Consider the following 27,038-nt stretch of genomic DNA (forward strand, 5'->3'; position numbering starts at 1 on the left):
TGGCAAATAAACTAGAAGGATAAATGGTGCTTGACTTGTTATTCACAACGGTAGCACTTACAAAGTTAGAAGGCAGAATGGCCAAAAATGTCAAAGTACACTTTCAATAGCAAGTCCTGTGAACCTAAGTAGTGAAGAACAAAGATGAGCTCATTTAACTCCATACAGAAAAGAGAAGAATAAAGCTACGATTGGTCTGAGTGGACATGCTTATACTCAGGTATCCTGGTCATCTGTTCTACAAATTTACTACTTCGGGGCTTATCTCTCTCAGCAGTCACTCGATAATATGTCACCCTCCTGTTTGTGTGTTAATCATTGATCAACCCAATTATGGAGCTGCAGGTCTTGTCTTATCATAGAAGGGGCAGGTATTGGTAGCTGTTGCAGGGCCATTGAGCAGTGTTTGCCACTCTTCTCTGCCTCTCCTTGTCTGCGCTGTGGCTGGACCTCTCAAACTGTGCCATCCCCTCACAGATTAATGGCTCATCTATACCGAGTTTGGACATGCCAAGGTATATTTGGGAAAGCAGTGCTAATAATTACTAGACATGCAGAGTTCAGGGATCAACTTTTATTTTTAAAAAATTTCACAAGACAAACATTTGTCATTGAGGTAAGTGAGTATTATGGCTTCAGAGAACATAATTTCAGAGTTCATAAGCAGTTTTATATTTATAACAAGCTGTTCGCATGGCTCTAGTACTTAGATGAGGAACATGTGTTGAAGCAGTTTCAAGTGTCAAATCTTCAATCCATTGAAACTCCTGCTACAAAAAGATTCTTTAGAAATAATACAGGTGAGCACTTTGTTCAAAAGTACCTGTTGTAGTAGTTGTAGTTCATGCTGCTAGTCTTTGTCAATGCTTACAACAAATTTGTCTTTACACACAGCTGGAAGCTGACATTTTGGATAATGGCAAAAGAAGGGCTTTAACTTAAGTGACTTATCTGCTTTGTGATGTAAGGTAAGACTGACTTGATCCAAGAGCTAGAGAGTGAGTGCTTGCAGTAGTGCAGGGGCTATTTATCATGTCAGGACTTTCTCAAATGTAGAAACGCACCAGCCCTTACTACAGATGAAAATTTTAAGCTGGTACGCAGTATACACTGGATAAGCTGACAGAACAACCTCGTGCAGGAGTATACTCAACTGTGTGAACAAAGTCCTGTATAAAGTATCTCCACTTGTTTCGATACCTCTTCTTATGAGTCCATTCACAAAGTGGGAGGCATGCATTTGCCTCTCAGTATCATTTTTTCTATGTTTGCTTGAAGTAAAGTTCTATGAAAGTTAATCATCCATACCTAGTACCTAACATCTGGATGCACAGGGAAAGGGGTCAGTAATACCCAGTGGATAAAGCATGGGCTTATAAAAAGAGACTTGTTCTGCTGCCAGCTTCAATGCTGACTTGACTATTGGCAAGTTGTATTCCCTGTTCTACCGTAAATAGGGATGCTCCTGGAATACTCTGCAAAAACATCTTTCTACATATAGATGAACGATAACTGTTAAAAAAATAATTGCATCACTTCAGTGATCCATCTAATCAGTACACAAAATGTCTATCAGATGCTTCAAAGAAATAATCCTTCACCTGTTAAGTTTCCTTCTAATCACCAGTGAACATTTTGTACAACGAAGCTTGATGTTCCAAAAGTATTGTTACCTACAGCTAATCATATTCTTAGTTTCACAGTAAATCTTACTTTGGTTTCTAAGGACATACCTTATCTACTTGAAATGTCTACTTTTCACTTTAAATAGATGTCTTGTGTAACAAGAAGGGGAATGAATAAAAGTTTTCTTTAATTTCTTCCCAATTTTAACAAGTTCTCTAAGGCTACATCTACACAACACCCTAAACTTGAAATAAGATACGCAAATTGCATATCTTATTTCAAATGTATTTCGGAATAGGCTATTTTGAAGTCTCTCTTACTCCTCCAACGAGGACTACAGGGATTCTGAAATAGCATGCCTGTTATTTCAAAAAATATTTTGAAAACAGGCACATTTCATAGATATGGAGTAGCTATTTCAGGACATGGAATAGCTCTGTCATGTAGACATACCCTAAATGAATAATCCCTCCACTCTGAATTTTTTCCATGCCCCTTATTGTTACTGGTCTTAAAATGTCTTGCTTTTCTTGTATCCTTTTGGGTGAAGACAAGAAAAGTGCACACAGTCCCAAAGAGTAACTTAATTTGACGTATCTGTAACTACCACAGCCATAGGTCTATTTAAAGGGACATAACAGAGCAAGGTCTTATGAATGTATGGTCTATTAATAAAAAAAACCAAATCCACCAAATATTGCCTTTTAAAAAACAATTTTTATATATACAATACTTGCTTTTGAGGTAAGCAAAGTTTTTTTTTATATGTGCATGGTATGGAATTTAAACACTTTGTGTTGGTGTGCTCATGTAAACCAAGTAACACTTCTAGTCTCTGTACTAGCAATAGGTTTACTTTAATACTAGTACCCAGTCATTTTGAGCTACCCTGTGCAAATGCATAGTAAATCTCTATGCTACTCTTTATTATAATAGAGCAAGAAAATTTACTGTTCTTTGCTTTATGATTTCACTTAAGCTTCATAGTTCATGGTACTACAGTGGGATCTTAAACATAGTCCATGTGATTATCAAATGTATGCCAAAAGACAAAGTAACTATTCAGTATTTGAAGGTAAAGCACTAAAGAAATGAGATACTTAACGGCCTGACTGTACATTTCAAGATATTAGGCTCAGACAGCCTTGGTTTTGGGGAATGATGACAAACCGTACCACTCCTTGAAGAAAATGTATTAGGCAGAATCACAACCATTCTGACTTTTACATATTTAAGTTGTAGCATTCTGTAATTGTCTTTGAAATTCACAACTACAGTAGTTTGTTCTTCTTGTGGGTGGAATAGAAAACTTTGGGCCATAAACCTTAAGCCAAACATGCTACAGGCTTGTTTCGCAGAACTGCAGCAGTAAGCAAAGTTCATTTCATTCAGTACATCTACCCTGAGCTTTTTCCAGTTTTTATTCCAAAGGTGTATGAAATTCATTGCTGATTGAGCTTCGTACAGAGTAACAGATAATGGAAAACAGCATTTTGAAATGAATGTAAGTACAACATAGGAGATGTTCAAGTGGGTGTTAAGGTAAGTTTTGTTAAACCATAATTAGATACCAAATCTGGAAAAATTACTTCAATTTTAATATGTACACCCAACGAGAGAGGCTAGAACACTAACACCTTCCAGCCTGGGTAAGAGAACGAACATCCAAAATACAAAGATCCACAGGAGTGATCAAGTACCCAATCAAACACAACTTCCCTGTTGTTAGAACTGATGGTTACTCTGAGCTTGCAGTTTCCTCCCTCCTTGTTGTTGGGACCTAAATGCACAACTTCCATATCAAAGGTCACAGTTGATCCACAAGTAACGGCAGGCAACTGGTTTGTCATCTCTTTGCCATTTACAAATACTGCCCCTGAAACAATCAAGGTATGTAAATGTTATTTCTTACAGTACATAATGATTAAGAGCAGAAGTGGGCTGCAGCACTGCTGAATCCCCTTATTGCACAAAAACATTATCTTGCCTGACTTGTTTACTAGTTAAATGCCCAGGAAACAGACAGGCAAAATCATGCTGAAACTTTGTAAAAGCTGTACTAATTCTTTACAACTTTTAGTTCTTCTGAAAAACAGAATAGATGGCATTGACAAAACATTTTAACCTGTTCCTATGATACTCTATAGTGGCAAATACAATAAGCTAATGTCCTAGCGGAAGGTTAAGAGCATTAGAGCGCCACTATTACATTCCTTTTACACATCATTGAGGAAACAGTCAACTTAAAACATTTTTCAGATACCCATTAACTTTTCAGAGCTAAAATAGGAACTAAGCTTCAAAACAACTCTTAAACATTCTATTTAAGTTAAAAACAGAATTACACAAGGATTAATTACCAAAGTAGGAAATATACTGACCCGCTATTAAAAAAAAATTAAGGCTATGAGGACTACCAATAAAGCACAGATCCCTTTCCCTGGCTCAAGTGCATTTGCTTATAATGGACTGACAGACACAATGTAGGAATTTTGTCAGTACCATTAATGTTTTCATTCTACATGTCTCAAGGCAGGGACTCTTTAAATGTCTCAATGGTGCTCAGCAAGCTTTTGGGCACTTGGTGAATAACTGTTCTTTAATCAACGTCAGGTTAAAAAAAGTACAAATGATTTTTACTTTGGAACACAAGAACGGTCATAGTGCTTCTGACAATGATCCACTGAGCCTAGTATTCTGTCTTCTACGAGTGGCCGTTGCCAGCTGCTTCAAAGGGAATGAACAGAACAAGGCCAGTTATTGAATGACCCCTCCCTTGTCACCTAGTCCCAGCTTCTGGTAGCCACAGGTTTAGGAACACTCAGAACATGGGGTTGCCCTCTTGGATAATAGGCATTGATGGATCTATCCTCCATTAACTTATCTAATACGAGACATGGCAGGCTTCAGTTGTAACAGTCATTCAGGAAAGCCAAGCTCCAACTACAGTCTCCTGAACAGACACAAGTCTCGGGAATTTAAATTTTTGTTTTTGAAGTTTAAGAACAACACATACAAATTATTTTAGCATACTCTATATTGAGCAACCTTGTGAAGGTTGAAGATGTGCCATTAATAAATATGCTCACCATTTGTACTAATGCATACTGCTTTATCTCGCTGTAGAGAATCATAGCCATTCTGCTGTTCCACACAGACTCCAATACTGTCTCGTTTGTCTGGCTGACCAACCGTTTCGATTCTATGAAGAAAGCTGAAGTAAAAAAATGTACTGCAGCTCATCCGTACTCAGCACTACCCTGTCCTAAAAGACCTCTTTACAAGGCCCTCAAGCCGTCCTTCACAATTTCATCTACACCTTCATTAATTGATTGTATAGATCCTTAAGCTTCACCACTTCCCTGAGCAGCAGATATACACTTGTACCTTTTCATAAAATACTAAAATTTTAACTCTAAGTAAAATGTTCCCCCTCATGGTGTAGCTTGTGACCCATTGCTTTCAACAGCTGTGGGACACGGCCTTCAATCAGCTGTCCTCACCTATTAGCATGTGTACCAATCGAGGCAGAATTAGATTAGCTTCCAAATTGTCATCCTCCCATTTTCAGGACAAAATGCTCCACCTCTGGAGCTACAGAAAGCTCCTTGTGCCACAGAAATTCATTAAAATGGACTCAGACCGGAACCCTCATTTCAATTGCTAATAGTGGAGGTGAAACTGGGTGTAATGCAAATTAATCCATGACAAAATGAGGAAGAAATCATTCAGGAGAACAAAATGCAATCTCTATCAGATTAACATTAACAGGTACCATTTATCTGTTTGAATGGAAAAGTAGCATCAGTGGTGCAAGTCAACTGTAAAAGGGTTAGGTCACTGAAGAGAGGTAAGAATAAAATTGGTTAATATGAATACTCATATTTGATATTTGTAAGTTTCCATTGTGTAATGAAAATAAACTGTTTATGGGTAGCAAGGTGCTCAGAGACAGCCCCCTGCTGCTACATGATTTTGGAGTTTGCATGGTTACACTTTTCTATTCAACTCTTTCACTAAGGAACTGATAGTGTTTTTAAGACTAACCTATGGAAGACCAACATTGGATCATGGATAGATTCCTGTGGGTGAGAAGGTACTGACAGTTGCAGGCTGTTTCTCTACCTTTTACTAGAGCAATTAGCAGGCGTCTTTAACAAGCATGGGACCCTAAGCCCTAACACAGTCTGCTCACTTTCTTTGACGAGAGGGACCAGGCATTTGACAGGGAAACTGGGAGAACAAGTAACTGAAGAAAAGTGATTTACAAGCCTGACTTCTACCAAGATGGATTTATGATTCTGATGCAGAACTGACTTGTCCCATAAACAACCCAACAGATTTGCATGTACAGACTAACCATTGAAATTTAATGCCCATAATCGGGCCTATAATGAGGAGGGAAACCACATAATCCACATATTTAAAGATACTATTATCCATTGGTCTGGGGTTTTTTTCTGCCCTGTGAATTATGCATTTACCTCGGACTACTGTTGCTTAAAGATACTGGGTAAAGTTTTCAAGAAAACCCAAGTGGTTTAGAATACTACATTATGTTAACTTTCCAAAAAACTGACTATGCCCTTTAAAAACAATTGGATTTACAATCATAATCCCTAAGCACTCTTGAAAACATAACGTGTCCTGTTTTGATGGTGATTAGTTTTCACTGCAGCTGAGTCAGCTAATAATTTATATCAAGGTGGCATAACGCCCACTTTGCTTGAATCTTCATTAAAATGTTTAAAAGGTGACCAGATATATATCTCAGCTAATATTAACACTAAGAGGAAAGGAATACAAACCAAAATGGAGTAAGAATAGGTTAAATAAAAAGGACCTGAGGAATTATAGACCAGTCAGTCTAACTTTGACACCTGAAAAGATACAAATTGATTAATAATCTGTTGCAGTAAGCACCAGCAGGATAATAAGGTTATAAGGAATAGCCATCAGAGATTTTCCAAGAACTAATCAAGCCAAACCAACCTAATTTAATCCTTTGACAGGTTTATTTCCTTATTGGAGGGTGGGAAAGAGACATGTAAAATCTTAGTAAAGCTTGTGACACAATCCCACTTTACATTCTCAAAAGCAAACTAGAAATAATGTGGTGTAAATGCTTGGAGAATATAATAGAGAACGTGCATATAAAATCTGCAGATGACAATCTGGGTGGCATGACAAGCAATTTGGAGAACAAGATTAGAATTCAAAGGAAGCAAGACCAACAAGATGAAAGACAAGAGCAAAGTACTACATTTAAGAAAAATCAAATCCACATCTACAAAATGGTTAATATCTAGATATACCTGGGGCTTTCAACCTTTTTTCCATTTGCAGACCACTAAAAATTTCCAAATAGATGGGTGGACCTCTTTGGAAATGATAGGCATAATCTGTTGACACCACACTTCAAAATGTGGAAAAGCTAGTGGGAATCCAGAGAAGAGCAATAACACAGATAAAAGTTTAGAAAATTTGATCTAAGAGGAAAGAAAAAAAAAACCCTGGATGATCAGTCTCAAAAAAAAAAACAAAAAAACAAAAACAAAAGAAAACACCACAACAACAACCTGAAGAGGGGCTGTGGGACTCATGGGCTTCGTTGTCCGTGTCCCCTGAAGGCAGGGCAAGAAGAGAAGATTCAGGTTAAATACTAGGAAAACTTTCTAATTATAAGGGTAGTTAAGTACTGCAACAGGCTTTGAAAAGAGGTCATAGAATCCCCATTGCTGGTTCTTGGACAAACACCTCTCAGGGATGGTCTAACTATACTTGATCTTTTTTCAACGTAGCAAGCTTCGTTCGATAATCTCTTGAGATCCCTTCCAGACTTACATGTCTATGATCTGTCAAACTTTACAAAGATAAAATAGCAGCTTCAAAACTGGAAATTAAGTTAATAAATCCCTTTTCCGCTATGTTTGATGACTGACAGTCATCTATCAAATTCCTTCAAGATGTACAGAACTCCAAATTGAAAACACTCATACCCCAGAGAACTGAAAATCCTGCTGGAAAACATGACTGAGATAGCAGAATGCTACGTTATAAAGCAAACAAACAAGCGTTTTGAACTGAGAACTGTTTGTACAAAAGAACCTTAGATACAGTTTACGATTCTCACCTGCCACATTTTTAATTTTTGTTATATCTAGCCATTACTGTTTTAGAAGTACTAACTTAGAAATGTTCAGGTATCATTAGTGTCTTCGTTCATCAGAGAACAGCAAATCTAGACCCTTCCACTTAGTGCGGCAGCTCTTGATTTTATTTATTTATTTATTTTTGCAGGAGGTGGAAGTGGGGGTGAAGTGGAAATATATATGTCTTCACAACACAAAGCTGATCAAGTACAGGTTGAACCTCTCTAGGCTGGCACCTTTGGGACCTGCTAAGTGGCAAATAAGAGACTTTGCTGGACCACAGGAGTAGTCAATCAATATTGTCTAGTGGCATTAACAACTCTTCCACTCTTACTGCGCTCTCAAAAGACATTTAGGGAAAATTAGAGCTAAATAACAGCATAGAACAGAGACCCAGGACTGGAGGCTGTAAACAAACTTTATGGAGCCGTGGGAGACTTGGCCACACCCATGATAAGTGATTTTCTGGCTAACTAAAATTGTGCTGAATTATGGGTGTTGCCAGATGAGAGAGTGACAGGCTAATGTGCAGACTGAACCTCTCTAGTCTATCTGTAAATTTAAAACCCATTTTCATTGGTGCAGGTGACTGAACAGGTCACAAGTTAGATTAGTAGTTTCGAAGGAAGAGACAGACATAGCTCAATTACCAAGATAGAACAACTGGATTCAAGGGTAACAGTGAGGAAGTCCTTTAAAAACATAATATTCCAACACACACAGAGTCAGGCATGCCACTATAGTGGTAGGCTTAAATTAACAAGCCCATAGGTTTGGTGCAGAACACCATTTCTTAGCTCATATTTTTGACAGTTCTAGCTACAAACCTCTACAGGAAGTCCAACCCTACCTGGGAAGAGTCACGTGTAAGGGAACTTTTAGAAAGAAACAACTAGAATGAATCAGTATTTAGGATGATCTTTCTTCGCAGTTTTCGAGAACTTGTGACCTGCAGTTGTTAAGAATATGCAGTAGAAATCCTATTCATGGGACAATGTTTTAAATCCTATATCATCACTTTGTTGGAAGGCGTCATACAGTCCACAGATGTCCCACCTCTGTAACTGCAGGCAGCAGACAGATATACAAGATCAACCGTAGGATTTTGTGGTTAGTGAAATCAAACATTTCACAGTTTCCATTAATCTCAAAGCAGAGAGATGTACGAGACACTATCCGCCATATGCACTTATTTATGAATTAACCATATGTAGGTGAGGCTAAGCCTGCCTGAATCAGCCTGGCACACAGCCTCCTTTATTCTGTTGTATCATTTCAAATTGTTAGCACAGCTGGGTTGAGCAAGTACAAACAACCACAATCTGAAGAGCTGAGAGCGGCCACCCTGGAGAATCTCTCACCACCCTTCCAGGCATAGCTCCATGGGGTGGCAGCAGAGAACTGGGAATAATATTGGCCTTGGCCAGTTATATCATACTCCCAATTATAGCCTCATTTAAATGTCTTGATTAGAGCATCACCCACTAGAGGGTTCTATTTCTGACAAGGGGACAAACAAAATACTATTTTCATTATGATTTTACTAGTCACAGAAGAGGCTATTATGCCTCCCGAATATATGACATGATTACAAATCTGCCTCACAATTATCTGTAACATGAGTCTTTCCCATTTCTACCCAGGAGGCTGGTTTTCCCTTTGTGAATGCACTGTTGAAACAGATGGGAAAAGCCAACTGCTAAGGATAGCATCTCATAAATTAGCAGAATCTAATATATGGTTTTAAATGGGATGCTCTTATGGGGATTGGGTAAAGTAGCATGACATTTTCCAGTTCTGAGACTCTCTTTAACACACGTGTTCAAGCATATCTCTTAAGCTGCGTCTACACGTGCACGCTACTTCGAAGTAGCGGCACCAACTTCGAAATAGCGCCCGTCGTGTCTACACGCGTCGGGCGCTATTTCGAAGTTAACTTCGACGTTAGGCGGCGAGACGTCGAAGTCACTAACCTCATGAGGAGATAGGAATAGCGCCCTACTTCAACATTCAACGTCGAAGTAGGGACCGTGTAGACGATCCGCGTCCCGCAACGTCGAAATTGCCGGGTCCTCCATGGCGGCCATCAGCTGGGGGGTTGAGAGATGCTCTCTCTCCAGCCCCTGCGGGGCTCTATGGTCACCGTGGGCAGCAGCCCTTAGCCCAGGGCTTCTGGCTGCTTCTGCGGCAGCTGGGGATCCATGCTGCAGGCACAGGGTCTGCAACCAGTTGTCAGCTCTGTGTATCTTGTGTTGTTTAGTGCAACTGTGTCTGGGAGGGGCCCTTTAAGGGAGCGGCTGGCTGTTGAGTCCGCCCTGTGACCCTGTCTGCAGCTGTGCCTGGCATCCCTATTTCGATGTGTGCTACTTTGACGTGTAGACGTTCCCTCGCTGCGCCTATTTCGATGTTGGGCTGAGCAACGTTGAAGTTGAACATCGACCTTGCCGGCCCTGGAGGACGTGTAGACGTTATTCATCGAAATAGACTATTTCGATGTCGCAACATCGAAATAAGCTATTTCGATGTTGGCTGCACGTGTAGACGTAGCCTTAGAGACACGTGGGCTAGTGTTCTCTGATACAGAAAGATGATCTTTTCTCAGATGCAAGGAGCAAAACCCACACTACCTAGAAGCTGCTCATCAAAAGGATTTTCACATCTTTTACCAATATGAACAGGTAAGAAAGACACTAGTTTGAAATGGAACCTGTGGGAGTCTCAAAGCGCTGCATTTAATAACTCAGATGCCTCTGTGCCCACCAATAAAGTCCAAGTGTTTCATTTGAGATGGTAGCTGTGGCGCGGTTTATATCCACGGCAGACAATGGACAGTTGACTATGCTCTTGCTCCATGACCATCCAAAGCCAACAGAATCCAAGTTTCAGGAAAGGGAAAATGTAACATCACGTAAATGGCCACATGGGAAAACACCGTGATCATACCCACTAAACCATCAGTGGAATTGCAGCAGGATTGTCAAGCCTGTTCCAAAAAACTGTTCTTCTGAGTAATCAGAGAAAACTGAGGAAAAGCTATGGCTGTCTCTCTTTGACCTACGGAATCACAGCTGATGCCACCTGGCAGATGAGACATCTCTCCTCTTCCGCCAACAGCCTCATCTCCAGAGATGGGCTCAACATTGCCAAGGTTTCTAAACTTACAGTTGTGCCAAATTAGAAGCTTAACCCTGAAAGTGAGTTTCCCAAGCTACTTTGTGCCCTTAGGAGTTTCTACAGATGGCAACCAACATTCATCTAACCAGAGCTATAATTAAAGAGAAGGTGGTGCCTGTCTGAGAACTTACTCTACTGCCAATCAGCCATTCTTACACTGTCACATGAAAAACAAAGCCTCAGCAGTCCCAGAGGAATTGGGAGGTGGTGAGGAGGAAAGAAACTACTGTTTAGGGAGCTGAATCCAAAGCCTACTGGAGTCTGCAGCAGAATACAAACAGGCTTTAGATGAGGCCCTGTTGATGAGATGTACCACAAAAATGTTCTAAACATCCCCAGGTCCACTCAGTCTAGACTAACTTGGGAACTTCACTAAGGAAGGAACAGAGCACTTCAGCTCCTATTCTAGGTTAGGATGGATCCTACAAGAATATCTTGGGCTTTGTCTGGAAGAACTAGTAAGTAGAAGCAAAAAAGGTTCAGGCTTCACACACAAATGGGACTGCGTGCAGGTAGAACCTCTCTAACCGAGCACTAAGGACCTGACCGATGCTGAACCAGAGAATTTGCCGGACTATTGTCTAGCTGCATTACCAACATTTCCATTGCTTACTGGGCTTTTAGAAGACAGTTAGAGGTAAATTACAGACAGATAACAGCACAGAACACTGAGAGTCAGGACTGGTGGCTGTAAACAAACTTGATGGGACTGCGGGAAACTTGGCCACACCCTGAAGTGGCTGTCCAGCTAATTAAAATAATTCTGGATTACAGATTTTGCCAACGAGAGCTATCTGGATCAGAGAGATTCAACCTGTACTACGTACACACCACTAGGTTCGATTTCGGAGTTTATGGCTCCGATACACAGTGAGGCTTGAGTTCCCTGTACACCATAGAGATAGCAAAAAGAGACAAACAGGAAATTCCCTTTGCGCAAGTGCTTAATGCAATGGCAATACAGCAGGTACTTGCCTGAACGTTAACGTCTGCCCACAGAAGTAAGTAGGAGCTTTGGAGTAGAGCACGCCACATGACTGAGAATCATTTCGAAGTGCTATGTTTCTTCGACTGCTCAGGCTGTAACCCTCCAAACCTGCCGTCCACTCTTCAACAAAAACAAAACCATGAATGACTTAAATGGCTATCAGGTGGGCAAAAAGCTTCACTCGACTGCTTCCAGTCTTTTTACTTCATGTGCCAGCAAGAATCGTGTTGCTGATGCTCTGGGTCTAACCTCTCCTTGATATGCAAAAGGCGTGAGAGAGAAATGAGGCCTTTTTTGCAATATCATGATTGTTGCCAAAAAGATTAACTTGCATTTGACTCTTGACTATGATTACTTACACATAAGTAACAAAAATGTATATTACACAGTTTCCTTATGAAATTAATTGGGACTAACGATAAACTGCTGTCGCTCTCATTTTTCAGCCAGTTTTAGAGCTAGCTTTATAGACATTCAGAAACAGAAGTAAATCTTCCAGAATGAGAAAAAAATAGGAAATATTTTTGCCATCCAGTGACTGGCTAACCCCTCAGCTACTGTCTAAACAACATTACAATGGGATAGGAGCTAATTTCTCAATGCCAAGTCTAACCTTCCTCCCTCAAAGAAAGCAAAGCTCCTCACTATTACAGAAACCAGAAATCCCTGAGGAAAGCCAGAACAATAGTTAATGCTCCATTTTTCTTTATGACTAATACAAAAGGGAAGTAGTGAAAAACCCCTGCAAACAGTCTCTGACATAGCAGCAACAGGCATAACAGACGGGAATTTCGAATTCTTCAGGAAACATAGAACAGAATTCCACACAAGCATTTTCCAAGGGCAGGCACTGTTCCAGCCACGCATAAAGTTAATAGCTACCATGTGCGCTACAGAACTAGCTGCCGTTAAAATTAAGCAAGGAATCCAGCTGTAGAAAGGTATTTATCTAATTACCCTGTAGTGGACACACACTTAATTACATACATTGCAAGGCAGGGAACTCCATTCTCTTCAGAGAGCAAACAGCTCCGCAAAACCTAGAGCACGCTATGGTTTTTGCATACACACTATAAGGTTCAGAAGACTAACAACAACAGTTTATACCATGAGGAACTAATGTAGAACGGCCAGTTTGCGGAATACTCCAGGGACTCCATTCCTGCCGTCCATCCCCTCGGGCACAGACTCTGAACTGGTAATCAACATTGGGGTCGATATGTAGAACTATGAATTCCATCTCGGAGCCAACGTACACATCTTCAAAGTGACTGGCAGTACTCTTGCGATACTGAAGCCTGTAGTCTTGAGGTAAAAAGTCATCATCCACCTAAAGACATTTATTCCATTAACAAGGGATCACGACCCTGGATTTCTTTGAACTACAATGTATCTGAGCAGCACTGCAAGTTAGCCAACCGTTGGTCTTTACCAAAAAGGCTCCAGAACACACAGCTTTCTTGTGTTCATACTTCTGGGAAGGAATGGCAAGGAAGATAGAGCCATCCAGCAGCAACTTAAATACATATGGTCCTAGCAACCATACCTTTGATTTATTGACAAAAAAAAGGAATACCTTTGGAATACTGAAGATAGCAATTAGTCGAGTGTCTGATACAAAATCTGAGGTTCTTTACTCACCCACTGTGCCCACTAGAGTACCCAAATATTTAACAGCCCATCAGTTTAATGGGGTAGGGACTGCTAAGCCTTATGAGTGAAATCCTGGCCCCACTGAAATCAATGGGAGTTTTGTTCTGATTTGTTCACCACCTGGCACAATGCTTCCCGACCTGCAATTATCTACTGTAATGCATATCACCCTCAAGTATGAATTTTACAAGATGTTCACTTCTATGTCAATTTGTTCTGACAAATGCATGGCCCTAAGACTTCTTTCTGCACTGGCTAGTTATGTTCTACTTTCACAGAATTAATATTTCTGTATCACTCATCTCAATAGTGGGAAGTGCTGTGGGCTGGTTTTGGTTTACTGAGGAGAGGGCTGGGTGTAATTAACTCCTGCCTCTTCTATTTCTGAAAGTTTGCCCAAGAAGGGAGGAGGAGTGGACAATTTTTTCAACTACAGATCTGGAAAAATGCTTGGAAACAGCAGGTGCTGTCAAGCAGTGAACAGGAAACCCACTGCCAGACTGAGCAGACTAAGGGCTGGTTTCTCCTGTGAAAGTCTTCCACCACACACGTGTCTCCAAGTCTACTATTATGTGCACCTGGATTGAACCGTACCATTAAATTTTTTCCAACAAGTTTCTCTTGACAGAGGAAGAAATATAGAGGGAAACTGACCATCAGCCATTTGAGAAAGTACCTTCTTTTTCTGGAACAGGCTCTAAGAGAATCTGAGCTACATTGAGTCAAGAGATTTTACTCACCTTACACCATCGGACGAGGATGCCGCCGGGCTTCTCAGTAAGTTCATCTATCTGTACAGGCGGCCGAGATGCTACAGTCCCATGGTTGAAGATCTGATTTTTCACTATAGTCAGAAGACAGTCATCCAGCTGGGCAGATAAACAAGGCACATCAACCAAGGCAGGCACTTCTGGCAAGCTAAGGAAAGAGAAATTGCTAACATGTAAGGGAGCAGCTTGTACACAATTCTATTTCAGCCACAGACTCAAAAGACAACATGTGGTTTTGATTATTTTTTTAACTCTACACTTCAAGGGACTGGCTTTAAAAGCAAGAACATTAAAGGAATTCCAGATTTCAGACTTAAAAGACCTTAGAAAGTAGCTACTATTTTAGGCCTAATGCTGTCCATGTCTCAGTAATCTCCTCTCTTTCATCAGGATTGGTGAAAATAATTGCAAACAGACTGTTTATATTTCCAAGAGGGACTGTCAGAGCACTGAACACTACTTGAATTATCAAACCCAATCCCCCACCAGAATCTATGGCAAAGTCTAAAATAAACCTTTGAAATAAAACCCCCTAATTCCATTTCCTTAAATGGGGAAAAAGAACCCTGTGTAGAGACACACGAATCAAGATTCTTATTTCATCCTCAAATTCCACCCCTCCTTCCGCCCCCCCCCACGCCCTTCAAGATCAATGGCTCTTACCTATCCAGCTGAATGTGCAAAGCCTTTTTTGTAAAACTGCACAGTTTTTCATTCTGCTCCTCCATGGCCCCATGGATGACACTCTCTCCTGGAATGAAAGAGTGAAAAAAAGGTTCCTAATATGAAAAATGCCCAAGAAAAGCATTCTTCACACCCAAGTTAACTTTTTTTTCTTTCAGTGCTCTCAATGCAGCACGGCACTTAGAATTTCAACACTTGTAAGTTCTAGCTCAATGGCTCTCAACCTGGGGTCCGTGGACCCCTGGAAGTCCATGAGGGCATTGCAGGGGGTCCGTGAAAAACAAAAGATAAATAAAAATGATCATAGAAAATAAACTTTAAATAAATTGCTAAGTTACAATCAATTGTTATTTTTAAAATAAATCTCTTCCAATAATATTATAAATGGCTGTCTGAAAAATTTATGCTGTGGTCTCCTTTTTCATTTAATGAAGTGTGCATAGTGGCTAGAATTGGCTCTGGTGGGGTCTATGAATGTTTTTTTTGGGGTGGTGGTTGAGGGTCAGCAAATGGTTTGGGGCGTGACTAGGGCTCCACAGCATCGAAAAGGTTGGGAATGATTATTCTTGCTAATAGTTAATTAAATATGTCTGTACATTCTTCTCTGATGACAAGTTCAGATAGCTTTGTGGGAACTCCAATGAGAAAGTTAGGTATTTGACCAAGGTCTCTGAGGCTATGTCTACATGGCACCTGAAACCCGAAAAAAGTACGCATAAGCAAATCGCGTATCTTATTTCAAGTTTATTTCAAAATAGGCTATTTTGACATTTGGCGCTGTCTAAACAGTGCCTAATGTCAAAATAATGCTATTTCAAAGCATCCCTTATTCCTCCTGCAATGAGAGGCACAGGGATTAGCGTGTTATTTCTAAATAACGGGTATGTCTCAAAGACTCAAAGTAGCTATTTTGGGATACTGACGTATCTGGAAATAGATCTGCCGAGCAGTCATAGCCTGACAGAACAGAACTGGGGCCAGATTACAGAAATCAAGTCTCCTAATCCCTCTGGCTCCACCTACTTGTCAGCCCAATTACTTTAAGAGGGGAAACACCATCAGAGAAAGTGCATGGCACCTTTACCAATTAGAACCTCAAAAAGCTAAAACTGGCAAAGAAATTAGAACTGATTTAAAAATGCATAGAATCAGGGCCCTGCTCCTCATCAGTCACGGAATCCAATTTCCCACCCTTCCAACCCTCCCCAAAAAAGTCTGTGATGTTCAGCGGCGTGTATGCTACGAATACATGAAAAAAAAGCTTTTCAAACACACCAGCTCTGTTCCCCCTACACTTACGTACCCCACCCCTGAAATTGTAGCAAGATCTACAGACACTTCTGTTTAAATCCAGCTTGGATTCTTCTCTGTTTATCATCTGATGGCTGTATGGAGATACATGAGCTTAGTCCAATTCCAAGTGGACAGGTGCCAACATTTTTAAAAGAAAAGAAAAATGCACACCATGTTTGGCAGCAAAAGGCTTAATGTGCATGAAGAATGAATTCCCTTCTTGCTCAGAGGTGGCCCCTCTAGTTCAGGATCGATCCACTGTATAGCAAAATTTTTACTGACACTGTCCATATCGGGTGCTGGGGTCAGTGGAATAGGAGCCAGAAATCCAGGAGCTCTGATATTAGGTCCTTTCAGACTTAAGCCATGTCTATAATTACCGGGGATAAACACTACTGCAATGAATGCAGTGGGGGTCAATTTTGTGGGCCTAATGAAGACCCATTAAATCAAATTGCAGCATGATCTCCAGTCGATTCTGGTATGCCACCAGAACAGAAGGAGTATGGTAAATTGACAAAACAGTACCTCTCATTGACACAGCATGGTGTAGGCTGCGCAGCAAACCAACCTAAGCTGTGGTGATTTTGCTAACTTAGGTCAACTTATCCTAGTAATATAGACTGAGGCCTTAGGCAAGTTATGTCACCTTCTCTGATCAAATGGAGATGATGATATACCAGTTTCGCTGGAGTAGGTGAAACTATTTGGATAGTGAGAACATACTACTAAATTATGACCATTCTGGTGGTACAGGACTTCATTCACACAAGCAAGCAAGCAATTTCCTTAAGCATAAAACTCACATCCTACTGCAAGTAGCTGACTGTGCGACACACTGAGATTTTCAAACCATAGAGCACAGTGGTACAAAGTTAAAGTTGAGACAGACAAAACAATCCAATGAAAGTATCAGCACATGCCACAGACTAAGTTCTCAAGGGCAGGGATGTAGTCAATAGAGACATTCCTTTGCGACTAAATATTTGGTAATGATATGGACTAGTTCGCCCTTAATGGTACACTTCCACACTTTTATTGTTTTCTGTCCCAGTCACAAATCTTCTGGAGAAAAGCATGACCCTCCCTTCCTTGCATCCAATCTGTATCAGCAAGAATAGGTCAGTAATAGGCAATATAATCCTTGAACTTCTGTACAGTATATTTTTACTCCACAAACTCAAAATAACTTCCTTTCTGTCCCATATGCTGGAGCAAACATTCCCTCTAGTTTGGCAGGAACTCATTTTCCAATTTAAAATAAACTCAAATCCAAAAAATTGTTTTCTCCTGAAACAAAACCAATTCAACCACACTAGACGAAATTTACCCCCTATGCAAAGGACCAGCATAAGACCTATGCACCACTGAAGTTCCACTTAGTCTATGTCTACACTAGCCTAAAACTTCGACATGGCCATGCAAATGGCCATGTCGAAGTTTACTAACGAAATACAGATTCAGTGCCTCATTAGCATGCCGGCAGCCACGGCACTTCAAAATTGCCGCAGCTCACCGCCATGTGGCTCGTCCAGACGGGGCTACTTTTTGAAAGGACCACAGCAACTTCGAAATCCCCTTATTCCTATCTGCTGTTAGGAATAAGGGGATTTTGAAGTTGCTGGGGTCCTTTTGAAAAGGAGCCCTGTCTGGAAGAGCCGCATGGCAGCGAGCCGCGTCAATTTCAAAGTGCCGCGGCTGCCAGCATTCTAATGAGGTGCTGAATCTGTATTTCATTAGTAAACTTCAAAATGGCCATTTGCATGGCCATTTCAAAGTTTTGAGCTAGTGCAGACACGGCCTTAGAGTTAAAACAAACTACCAACATTACCAAACCCAACACACATTTTGTTATTTATCAGGGCATTTGAGATGCATTTTATTTTAAGAGGACAAATACAATCCCTGGCTTCTACTTTTGGTGGCCTGGAAGTTTGTCTTCAGAGGTACCTATTACCACAAAGTAGGTACTGTCACCCTTTAACATTCCAGACTTCAGCCCATTTATACTTAATGTTAGAGTTCTATAAAGAGATGCTAAAATGTGGCTTCTCCCAACACCACCCCCAGTTCTGCAAAGAGATTTATAAACTGTTACTAGTGTTGGTTTAGGATCGGCCTATTTCAGCCAAAATATGCTATTTGTCACTTGCACTAACATTAATCTTTAAGAGACGACTTGTAGGCAAATATATTTTAAATAGCCTCCTACCTTCCTGGAGGAGGTCATCAGCAGTACTGACTCCATGTTCTATTAGTTTCTGGCATTCATCCAATGGCTTGATGCTCTCTTGTTCTATGGCATCCACTTCCTGCAGCAATAACACCAGCCGTTCATCCAGTAGTTTCCTCAGGGTCCCTTTTAAATCATTAAAATGCTGCTCAAGTACATCCCTTGTGAGAGCTGCACTCTCTTTGATCTGACTCAGAACAACAGAAAAGAGAAGGATTCAGGGTAAGCAGCTGAAAAGAAATATTGCTTTTATCATTGTAAATTACATTGCCTGCATTGGGTAGCACCAAGCTCTATGCTAGGTCAATTTTTACAAGGGCTCTCAGACATTAACAAACCTACTAGGGTGCTGTCATTGTAGGATACTCATTTCAGTAAGGGTACAAAGCAGGAGAGGGAAGGAGGAGTGAGGCTACCCAAGCAAAAAGACAAGTGAGGAAAGCAGAGCAAGACTTGTAATCTTTGCAGAGGACTATAAATAATGAGGAAAGTCACTGAAAGTGGAAGAGAGGAGAGTGCAGGCTCGCAGCCGGTCGGGGGCAAACATTAAATTTCTCATTTAAAAATAATAGTTAAAATTAAATCTCATCATAAACCAGCTATGCCTACACTTACTGTCTCATCAAAATGAATTAATGGCTCTAGTCCACAAAGCCTAGCTATTAGCTCTTTTTTCTTGAAAGTTTTGGGCATTCAATTTCTGTTTCTCAGCAGACTAAAAAGGAACATGGGCGAAGAAAGACAAAAGCTGGACAGGACTGTTTTTGTTCTGTGCTTAGGTGGTGGGAAACCTGTGCCAAGCACAGCAGAGAAGTTAGTTAAGGCTGTCTTAAAGACAGAGTCACAAGATATAGGAAAGAACGGAGACAACATAGAAAGGAACAGTGGAATGGACTGGAAAGGACAAGAGATGACATTCAGCACACACAGCTTCCTTTTCTCTCCACCTCCCCGCCCCCGCTGAAAAACTGTCATAGCTGCTGGGTGCAAGAGAGACCTCAGCTGAGAATATTTTTGAAGGAATTTGCTCCCTGGGTGAAAAAGGAAAATGTGTCAAGTGCAAGCAGCGCAAGAAGATGATTCGGGGCCTAGTTGCAAGAATGAGTCATCATAAGAAAAAACAACGAGAAGCCCTGTAGCACCTTATAGACTAACAGATATATTGGAACATAAGGTTTCATGGACAAAGACGAAGTGGGTCTTTGCCCATGAAAGCTTATGCTCCAATAAATCTGTTAGTCTATAAGATGCCACAGGACTCCTTATTGTTTTTCCAGATACAGATTAAACACTGCTACCCTTCTGGTACTTTTTGTAAGGAAAACTGCTTCTTTGGAGAAAATGATGTGGATGAAGATGTGAATATGGCCAAGTGCATCAACTGGTTAGTAATTTAAACAATTCACTTTGAAATGCATCACTCTTCAAGACTCCCTCTCTCTGCCTTTTGGTGTAAGTGTGATTTGAGAAGCAAATTCCCAAACTATCTTCTGTGCTGGATGTTGCTAGGAAAAAAAGTTTAGCTTAGCTAATGCTTATGTCTTTTTTAATTAGTTAAACAGTGTGACCGCCCTCCACAATGCTTTATGGAAAACGGGTTATGAATATAAATATGAATCTCAGAGATGCTTTGGACAAAATGTCTCTTGTAACAGCAATACTTGATTGACAAAAGGCCTTAATGAATGCCAAGCCACATCTGAAGAACTTATACATTCAGATCTGCAAAGAGGCAATGGCGGATTGTCACATGAGCAAGTCACCTGTCCATGTCCTTATTAGGTAGTCTCCATCTTGGAGTATACTTTTACATAAAGAGAAGGCATTCTCTTTATCCCCATAGTACAGCTGAGGAACTGAGACACAGGAAGGCTAAGTGACATTCCTGACATAACAGAGGAAGTTTGTAGTACAGCGTGGACTTGAACCCACATCTCACACGTCCTTGGCTAGTGGCCTGACTACCAGACAACCCTTCTTTTACTTTAGTCAACGGATTTCCTTTCCAGTATCTATAAACTATTTAAGTCTCCTGAAGAAAGGAAATACATTTGCAGCTTATTTGTTCTCCAGTTGGGGAAATATCTCCCCTCAGCAGAATTTGTGCTCTTCCTCAGTAAGAGCACCCAGAGGCAGTGCTGTAATTTACACATCGCTCCTTAGAGCTGCAAGTTGTAAACAGGCACATTAGCAAAGGAGAGTAGATTCACAAGAAGTCTTAGAATGGAGTTACAACCAATGATATTACGGCTGTATATTGAAAGTTATGGAGAGTGTCTTATGATGCATCTACTCTATGATATAAATTTGATTTTTCTTACATTCGATTTTATAACACTGGGTTTATAAATTTGAATTTGAGTATCCTCACCTCCCCACCAGATCCCCACAAAGTCAAGTTAGTGCTACCACACTAAATCACCAAACATCAACTGTTGCAGCAGTGCATTGTGGGAATCTATACTGCAGTCCCCTCAGCCCCATAGCATTCTGGGGTTTTTCTGCTGGTGCAGAATGGGAAAAAAGACAGACAGTCCTTTTTGTGGAGAGAGAGAGAGACCTTTCCCCGGCAACAGCCAGCCCCCAAAAATCCTTCCCAGCTTTGGAGCCTTCACTGCACACAAGCCAGGACATGGTGTTTTCTGGCAGCATGGTCTGCACCACACCGCAGACCCGTGCTTTTATTGGGTTGGAGGCTAGTCACATGATGTGGTTGGGTTGGGGATAGACCCCAAGTGCATGGCACCTGTGGGTGGGGGGAGGGTTGTCCCTGTACAAATATGAACCACAGAAAAGAAGTTTCTCAGACTCTCATACAAGCATGACCTCCACAGCCTAACCATCACATGGCACAGTGGGTTGGGGGCTGGTGCCCCCAGCACCAACAAAAAAACATCTCAGCCTTTCCTGCCATATCCTGTGTAGGGAACAAGTTACCATCCCATGCTGGGGCTATTATTTCATAGGTAGAGGTGATCACCACATTGATAATAAAGAATGCATTAAAAATGGGCCCAGATAGGTTTCAATTTCCCGGGCTTCTTGGTGCCGAAATTAAATTTGTGGGCTTCCTGTTCCCTACTTCCTGTGCACCTAGAGAGGGAAGCAGCCAGAGAGGACATCCGTGGGGCATTGTGGAATACATACGGGACACCTCTGGAGGCCAACAAAATCAATGTAAATTCAGGCCATTTCCACACTAGCATTAATCTGACCTTTTAAATTTGAACTTGGCACTACCCCAACTCACTTTGGCTGCGTCTACACTTGCATTCCTCTTTCAAAGGAGGCATGCAAAATAGGGAAATCAAAAATGCAAATGAGATACAGATTTACGTATCTGGTGACTCATTTGCATATGCTTTCAGAAGAGCTTCTTTCGAAAGAAGAAAAGCAGTGTAGATACTGCTCTTTCGACAGTAAACCCCATCTTCGAGAGAATCCTTCTTCCCATAAAAAAAGGAAAGAAGTGTTTTTTTGAAGATGGGGTTTACTTTTGAAAGAGCAGTGTCTACACTGCTTTTCTTCTTTCGAAAGAATATGGAAATGAAGTGCCAGATATGTAAATTTGCACCTCATTTGCATTTTCAATTTCCATCATTTGCATGTCTCTTTCAAAAGAGGAATGCAAGTGTAACACAGCCTTGATGGGAGTAATAATATCGACCTTGATGCTCCCTAAAATCAACCTAATGGCGTTCATAGTGAAGACAGTGACATTGTGAAATCAAGCTAACTGCCTTAAAATCGACTTTATGATGTAGTGTAGCAAAGCTTTAGGCAACTGCACAGGTCCAGTCACATCACTAACACATCAAGCAGCAGTGCGATATTCCTCATCCAGCCAGCCAGTATTTGGAGACACCTACAACAATTCAGCTCCACAGAGTGGAAGGAGAATGGTTTCAGTTTTTACTGTCATGTCTGTACTTCTGTGTACTTGAGTCACTAACCTGAACAGGCAATTTGTCAGTTGCAAAATAGACTATCGCCTAGTTTCAAATCAGATCAGGCAAGAATCCTGTCATGGTCAGTACCTGATGCTCCAGAAGACAGTAAAAGACCCTACATTCAGTAGTAACAAAATATGCTACCCCACTGAAACATCTCTTCTCTCCTTCTATATCGAGAAGCTTAACCCACAAAGCACACTAGTTTGAAACTCTTCCAAAACTATTCTTTTTTTTGTATTTATTATTACAACTCTGAATAATCATCCACATAAGTGATCATCGGGGAGCTGACAGTCACTGTGGGCTGCAGGGGCAGGAGGGTGGGGGGCCAGTGTCGTGCCCCAGAAGGGGCATGGCCTAGAGCAGAAGGGGTAGGGTCAAGGGCATTCAGCTCTAAGTGCTGCTCAGACCATGGCTCTGCTTCCCCTCTCCCCTCACCTTAGCCATGTGCAATGGCACAGTAGCGCTGCCGGGGCATTTCAAAGGGGCCCGGAGCTCCAGTTGCCGCCACTGCCAAAGTAGCAGCAGCCAAAGCTCCAGGCCCCTTTGAAACACCAGGCCCAAGGGCAACTAACCCTTCCCCCGCACTCCATCACCAGGTCTGGGGACAATCAATCATTTGCTTGAATCTTACCAATTTCCCCCCCTCAGTCTTGGTGCAAGAAGTTCCATAGGTCAACTGCACACTGTGTGAAAGAGTCTTGTTTTTAAACCAGCTGGAAATGGGTCACCTTTCAGTTTCATTGACTGTTTTCCTTGTTCTTTTATTAGGAATCAGGGTGAATAGTAAATATGCCACCATATCCATTCTGTGGATATTGTAAGAGTCTTTATTACGAAAAAGTTGCTTATTACAAAAGGCTTCATTCACAGTCTGTTGAGAACTCCCAGCATCTGACTTTTTCGGAAGGAAAGACCTGAATACATGAAAAATTAATCACAAGGTAAAAGTCAGAGTTAAACACTCCTTGCTGCAGTGCTCTTATGATTTACGCACACAAGGAAATGCTGCAATATAAGCCAAGCCCGAGATGTAATTTCTAGATCTTTAAAGTACTGACAACCTACACAGGAAGCTCTTTGGTTAGGTAAAATAAATTTCCTCTTCAAGTAATCTTCATGAGCCTCTGCGGCTGCCACATAGCTTGGCTTCCCCTCACTTGTTATTTCAGAAAAAAAAAAAAAAAAAAGGAAGTGTTTGGCAGCAAGTATACGATGCAGGAGTGGAGGATGACAGAAGAGAATGGTTATTCCCCCAAACCCATTACTATTTCGGATCTCTATAAGAGCCAAAGCACAATGCTATACCTAGCGTAGTGCAAACAGAAGAGAGGGCGAAAATAGCAGAAAGCAAAAATACACACAGGCTTGAGAATGGATTTGAATACGGTAGTAAAATCATCTAAAAATGGAAGCTGATGTCACATTGCTAAGTGATCCATAGAGCTTATGTTTCCTGCTAGATGCAGCAAAGTCTATGACTCTTGAGACTTCCAAAGGTGATTGTCCCCATGTGCACCCTGCCTAGTTGTCATGCCCTCCTTTGTCAGATATCTCTTTAATGTGAACTTAATTGTGACCGACTCAGCAGGTGAACGACCTGACCCCACAGTGGGAAAGTGGGTCCAAGGGAACGGAAACAAATGCATATAAGTACAGAGCCATACAGAAAAGAGATTGACTGAAGATGCAGGAGCAAGGAAAGATTCAGTATTAATGAATGCAAAGTCCTGCACCCAGGGAGAGGAAACAAACAGCACAAATAAAAGTGAAGGTAACAAAGCAGTTGCACCCAAGGAATGGAGCAGTTATATTCACTATGCAAACACAAACTTACTGCCATTTGTCCCATGATATTTGTCAGTAAGCAGAACTACCATTGCTGCGGAGATGACAAAGTTTGATTGAGACTAGTGGCCCCCAAACTTTTCAGAGTCACACCTCCTTATCTTGTCTGTCCCCAACGTCCAAACCAAGGCCAAGCGTGAGGATGTGGATCTGCGGTGGGGATGGGATGCAAACAGGGGTAAGGTGGTTAATGCCACAGCTGGGAGCAGGCATGGGGCTGGGAGCTGGGGCCCAAGGACAAGAACGGAACTAATGGAGCGGATCCCAAGTGCAGGGCTGGCAGTCAGGGACACAAGCACAGAGCAAGGAGGAGCAAAGCAGTGTTACCTGTAAGCTGAGTGCTTGGGCAGCCACCCAGGAGAGAATCAGACACCACCCAGCTGATTAGCAGCGCGCTCACAGTGGGCAGCCTGTGTTTCTCCTGGTGGTGCACATCCACACATGCCTTGATGCACATAAAATTTATTTTGACCATGGATGGAAAAAAAAATAGAAGGAACCCTGAAGCAGAGCTGAGTGATTCCGTCCTCACCCCCTGGGGGGAGCTGGCCCTGGCTCCAGTTGCACGTTTAGTCCTCTGTGCCTCACTTGCAGGGGGTGGAGGGCAGGAGGAACACTTCAGTTTGTGGACCTTTGGACTAGAGTTTACAACAATTTTGAAAAACTCTGTAATTAACTAACACTAATCCTCCACTTGGTCCAAACACCTGCACATATGCTTATAAGAGATTTCTGTAGTGATGGGAATCAGTTTCAAGGAAATTATCTGATTACAACAGAAAAATTCATTAAGACTTAAAATAAACAAAAGATCACTTCACAAAATGAACTAACGCCAAAGGTGTATCTCACATTTACAAAAAGCAAAGACATTCAGGGTATGTCTACACTGAAGAATTGACTCAGATAAATGGGTACCTGACTCTAAATGCATGGGTATGGAGTCAGGCAATTATATGAGAATTTCAGCTTTGATTTTTTTCTTTTTTGTCTTAAAAGCAGGGCTTTGTCTACGCTAGCCCCAGAACTTTGAAAGGGGCATGATAATGAACCTCATCAAAAGATGCTAATGAGGTGCTCCATGACTATGCAGCACCTCATTAGCATAATGGTGGCTGCAGCACTTTGAAAGTGCCGCTTTCGATGGCACATGGCTTGTCTGCACAGGGTCCTTTTCGAAAGGACCCTGCACACTTCGAAATCCTCTTGTTCCTATAAGCAAACATTCATGGCAGCGCCTCACTAGCATCTTTCAATTAGATTCATTATCATGCCACTTTCAAAGTTCTGGGACTAGTGTAGACATAGCCCAGATGTTTAGCTTTCAAGGTTGTGGAGGAAGAATTTTGAAAGGGGATCCTGAAAAGCCCCCAAACTGAAAGGTTAATTAAAATCTCCAAAAATTTAACATCTCATTATTTTTCAGACAGACAATCTCATGATGAAAGCTGGCAAATTCTGGGAGCTGGCAAAACAGCAGAAGTCTTCATGCATCTGAGGAAGTGAGTTGCAACTCACAAAAGTTTATGTCAGAATACATTTGTTAGTCCTTGAGGTGCCATCAGATGCTTTGCTGTTATTGCTGAAACCGACCAACACTGTTACCTCACTGAACCATCTCAGAGCTCCGCATTCTCTCAGAAAGGCAACTACCTGCATCAGTTACATTCAGGTCATGTTCAGATGACTTTTTCGGCCCCCAAAAGTGCAAGAGGCATCTTGTTTCAATGGAAACCACATAATCTGAATCCACAAAAGGGGAATGGTATGTTTTAGCCCATGGCCTAGTTTAGTGGTTCCCAAAATTTTCACTAATGTATTTGCCCAATCACCTCCCCAAAGAGTTTTCAGGCCCCCATCAAAACCAATTCTAGCAACTACATACACTTCATTAAATGAAAATGGAAACCATAACATAGAGATTTTCCGCCAGCAATTAACAACATTAGTGGAAGATATTTAATTTCAACTAACGGTTGTAACTTTGCAATTTATTTAAAACTTATTTTCTGCGATCATTTGGATTTATCATTTTTTCCACGAAGCCTGCTGCAATGCCCTAGTGGAACCCCAGGGGTCTGCAGAGCCCAGGTTGGGATCTACTGACCTGGATGTTTCCCTGCCTTCCCGCTCCACTTCCAGCGTCACCACAACCCCTCTCCCAGCGCAGGCCCACCCCCACCAGCACAGCTCTGCGCCCACCTCCCCTTGCTCTCGTGCCCCGCCCCGGTCCCAGCCGAAGCCCCCGTGCCCCACCTGCTTGCGCGCCTGCTGCAGCCCCCGCAGCCTCTGCAGCAGCTCCCGCCGGTAGCTCCGCGCCGCCTCGATGCTCTCCCGAGCCTCTTGCAGCAGCAGCGCCTCACCCTCCGGATCCATCCCACTCCCCGCCCGGGCTGTGGGGAGCCGCTGCTGGCAACAGCCGCCCGGGCTGGCCTCACACGCGGAAGCGACCCAGATCCGGGCAATGAGCCAACCAGGGGGCGGGGCAGAAGTCTGCTTGGGCTTTTGGCTGCTTTTTTAATCAAGAAAAACTTTATTGATACCCCAAAAACGTACATTTAATTGGCACACAAGCTAGCACTCTAGGAAAGGACAGTCACCAAACTCAAGCCCTGATTGCCAAAAGCCCATTCACAATTCAAGGCTCTCTTTTATATTCATTCA

The 27,038-nt window shown here is 41.7% G+C and overlaps 1 protein-coding gene across 1 annotated transcript; it reads right to left on the reverse strand.

The window, feature by feature from the left end:
- Window positions 1-566: 566 nt before the first annotated feature.
- CRLF3 (cytokine receptor like factor 3) lies at window positions 567-26,811 on the reverse strand. The gene is made up of 8 exons (XM_075014480.1): window positions 26,631-26,811; window positions 18,553-18,760; window positions 15,027-15,114; window positions 14,334-14,511; window positions 13,048-13,270; window positions 11,928-12,060; window positions 4,716-4,828; window positions 567-3,502 (listed from the first exon to the last, which is right to left on the reverse strand). The coding sequence occupies exons 1-8, from the start codon at window positions 26,748-26,750 to the stop codon at window positions 3,249-3,251; spliced, it is 1,317 nt and encodes a 438-aa protein (XP_074870581.1). The 5' UTR covers window positions 26,751-26,811; the 3' UTR covers window positions 567-3,248.
- Window positions 26,812-27,038: the final 227 nt, after the last annotated feature.

This window comes from Carettochelys insculpta, chromosome 20, assembly GCF_033958435.1.
Source record: "Carettochelys insculpta isolate YL-2023 chromosome 20, ASM3395843v1, whole genome shotgun sequence".
In the NCBI taxonomy this organism is placed as follows: domain Eukaryota; kingdom Metazoa; phylum Chordata; order Testudines; family Carettochelyidae; genus Carettochelys; species Carettochelys insculpta.

Excerpts from the sequence above, each read along its gene's own strand:
- CRLF3 (XM_075014480.1), bottom strand. The coding sequence starts at position 26,750 with ATGGATCCGGAGGGTGAGGCGCTGCTGCTGCAAGAGGCTCGGGAGAGC. Across the intron at positions 14,512-15,026 it reads TTGCACATTCAGCTGGATAG|CTTGCCAGAAGTGCCTGCCT; the intron begins GTAAGAGCCATT and ends CTCTTTCCTTAG. Across the intron at positions 4,829-11,927 it reads GGGCAGACGTTAACGTTCAG|AATCGAAACGGTTGGTCAGC; the intron begins GCAAGTACCTGC and ends CTTTCTTCATAG.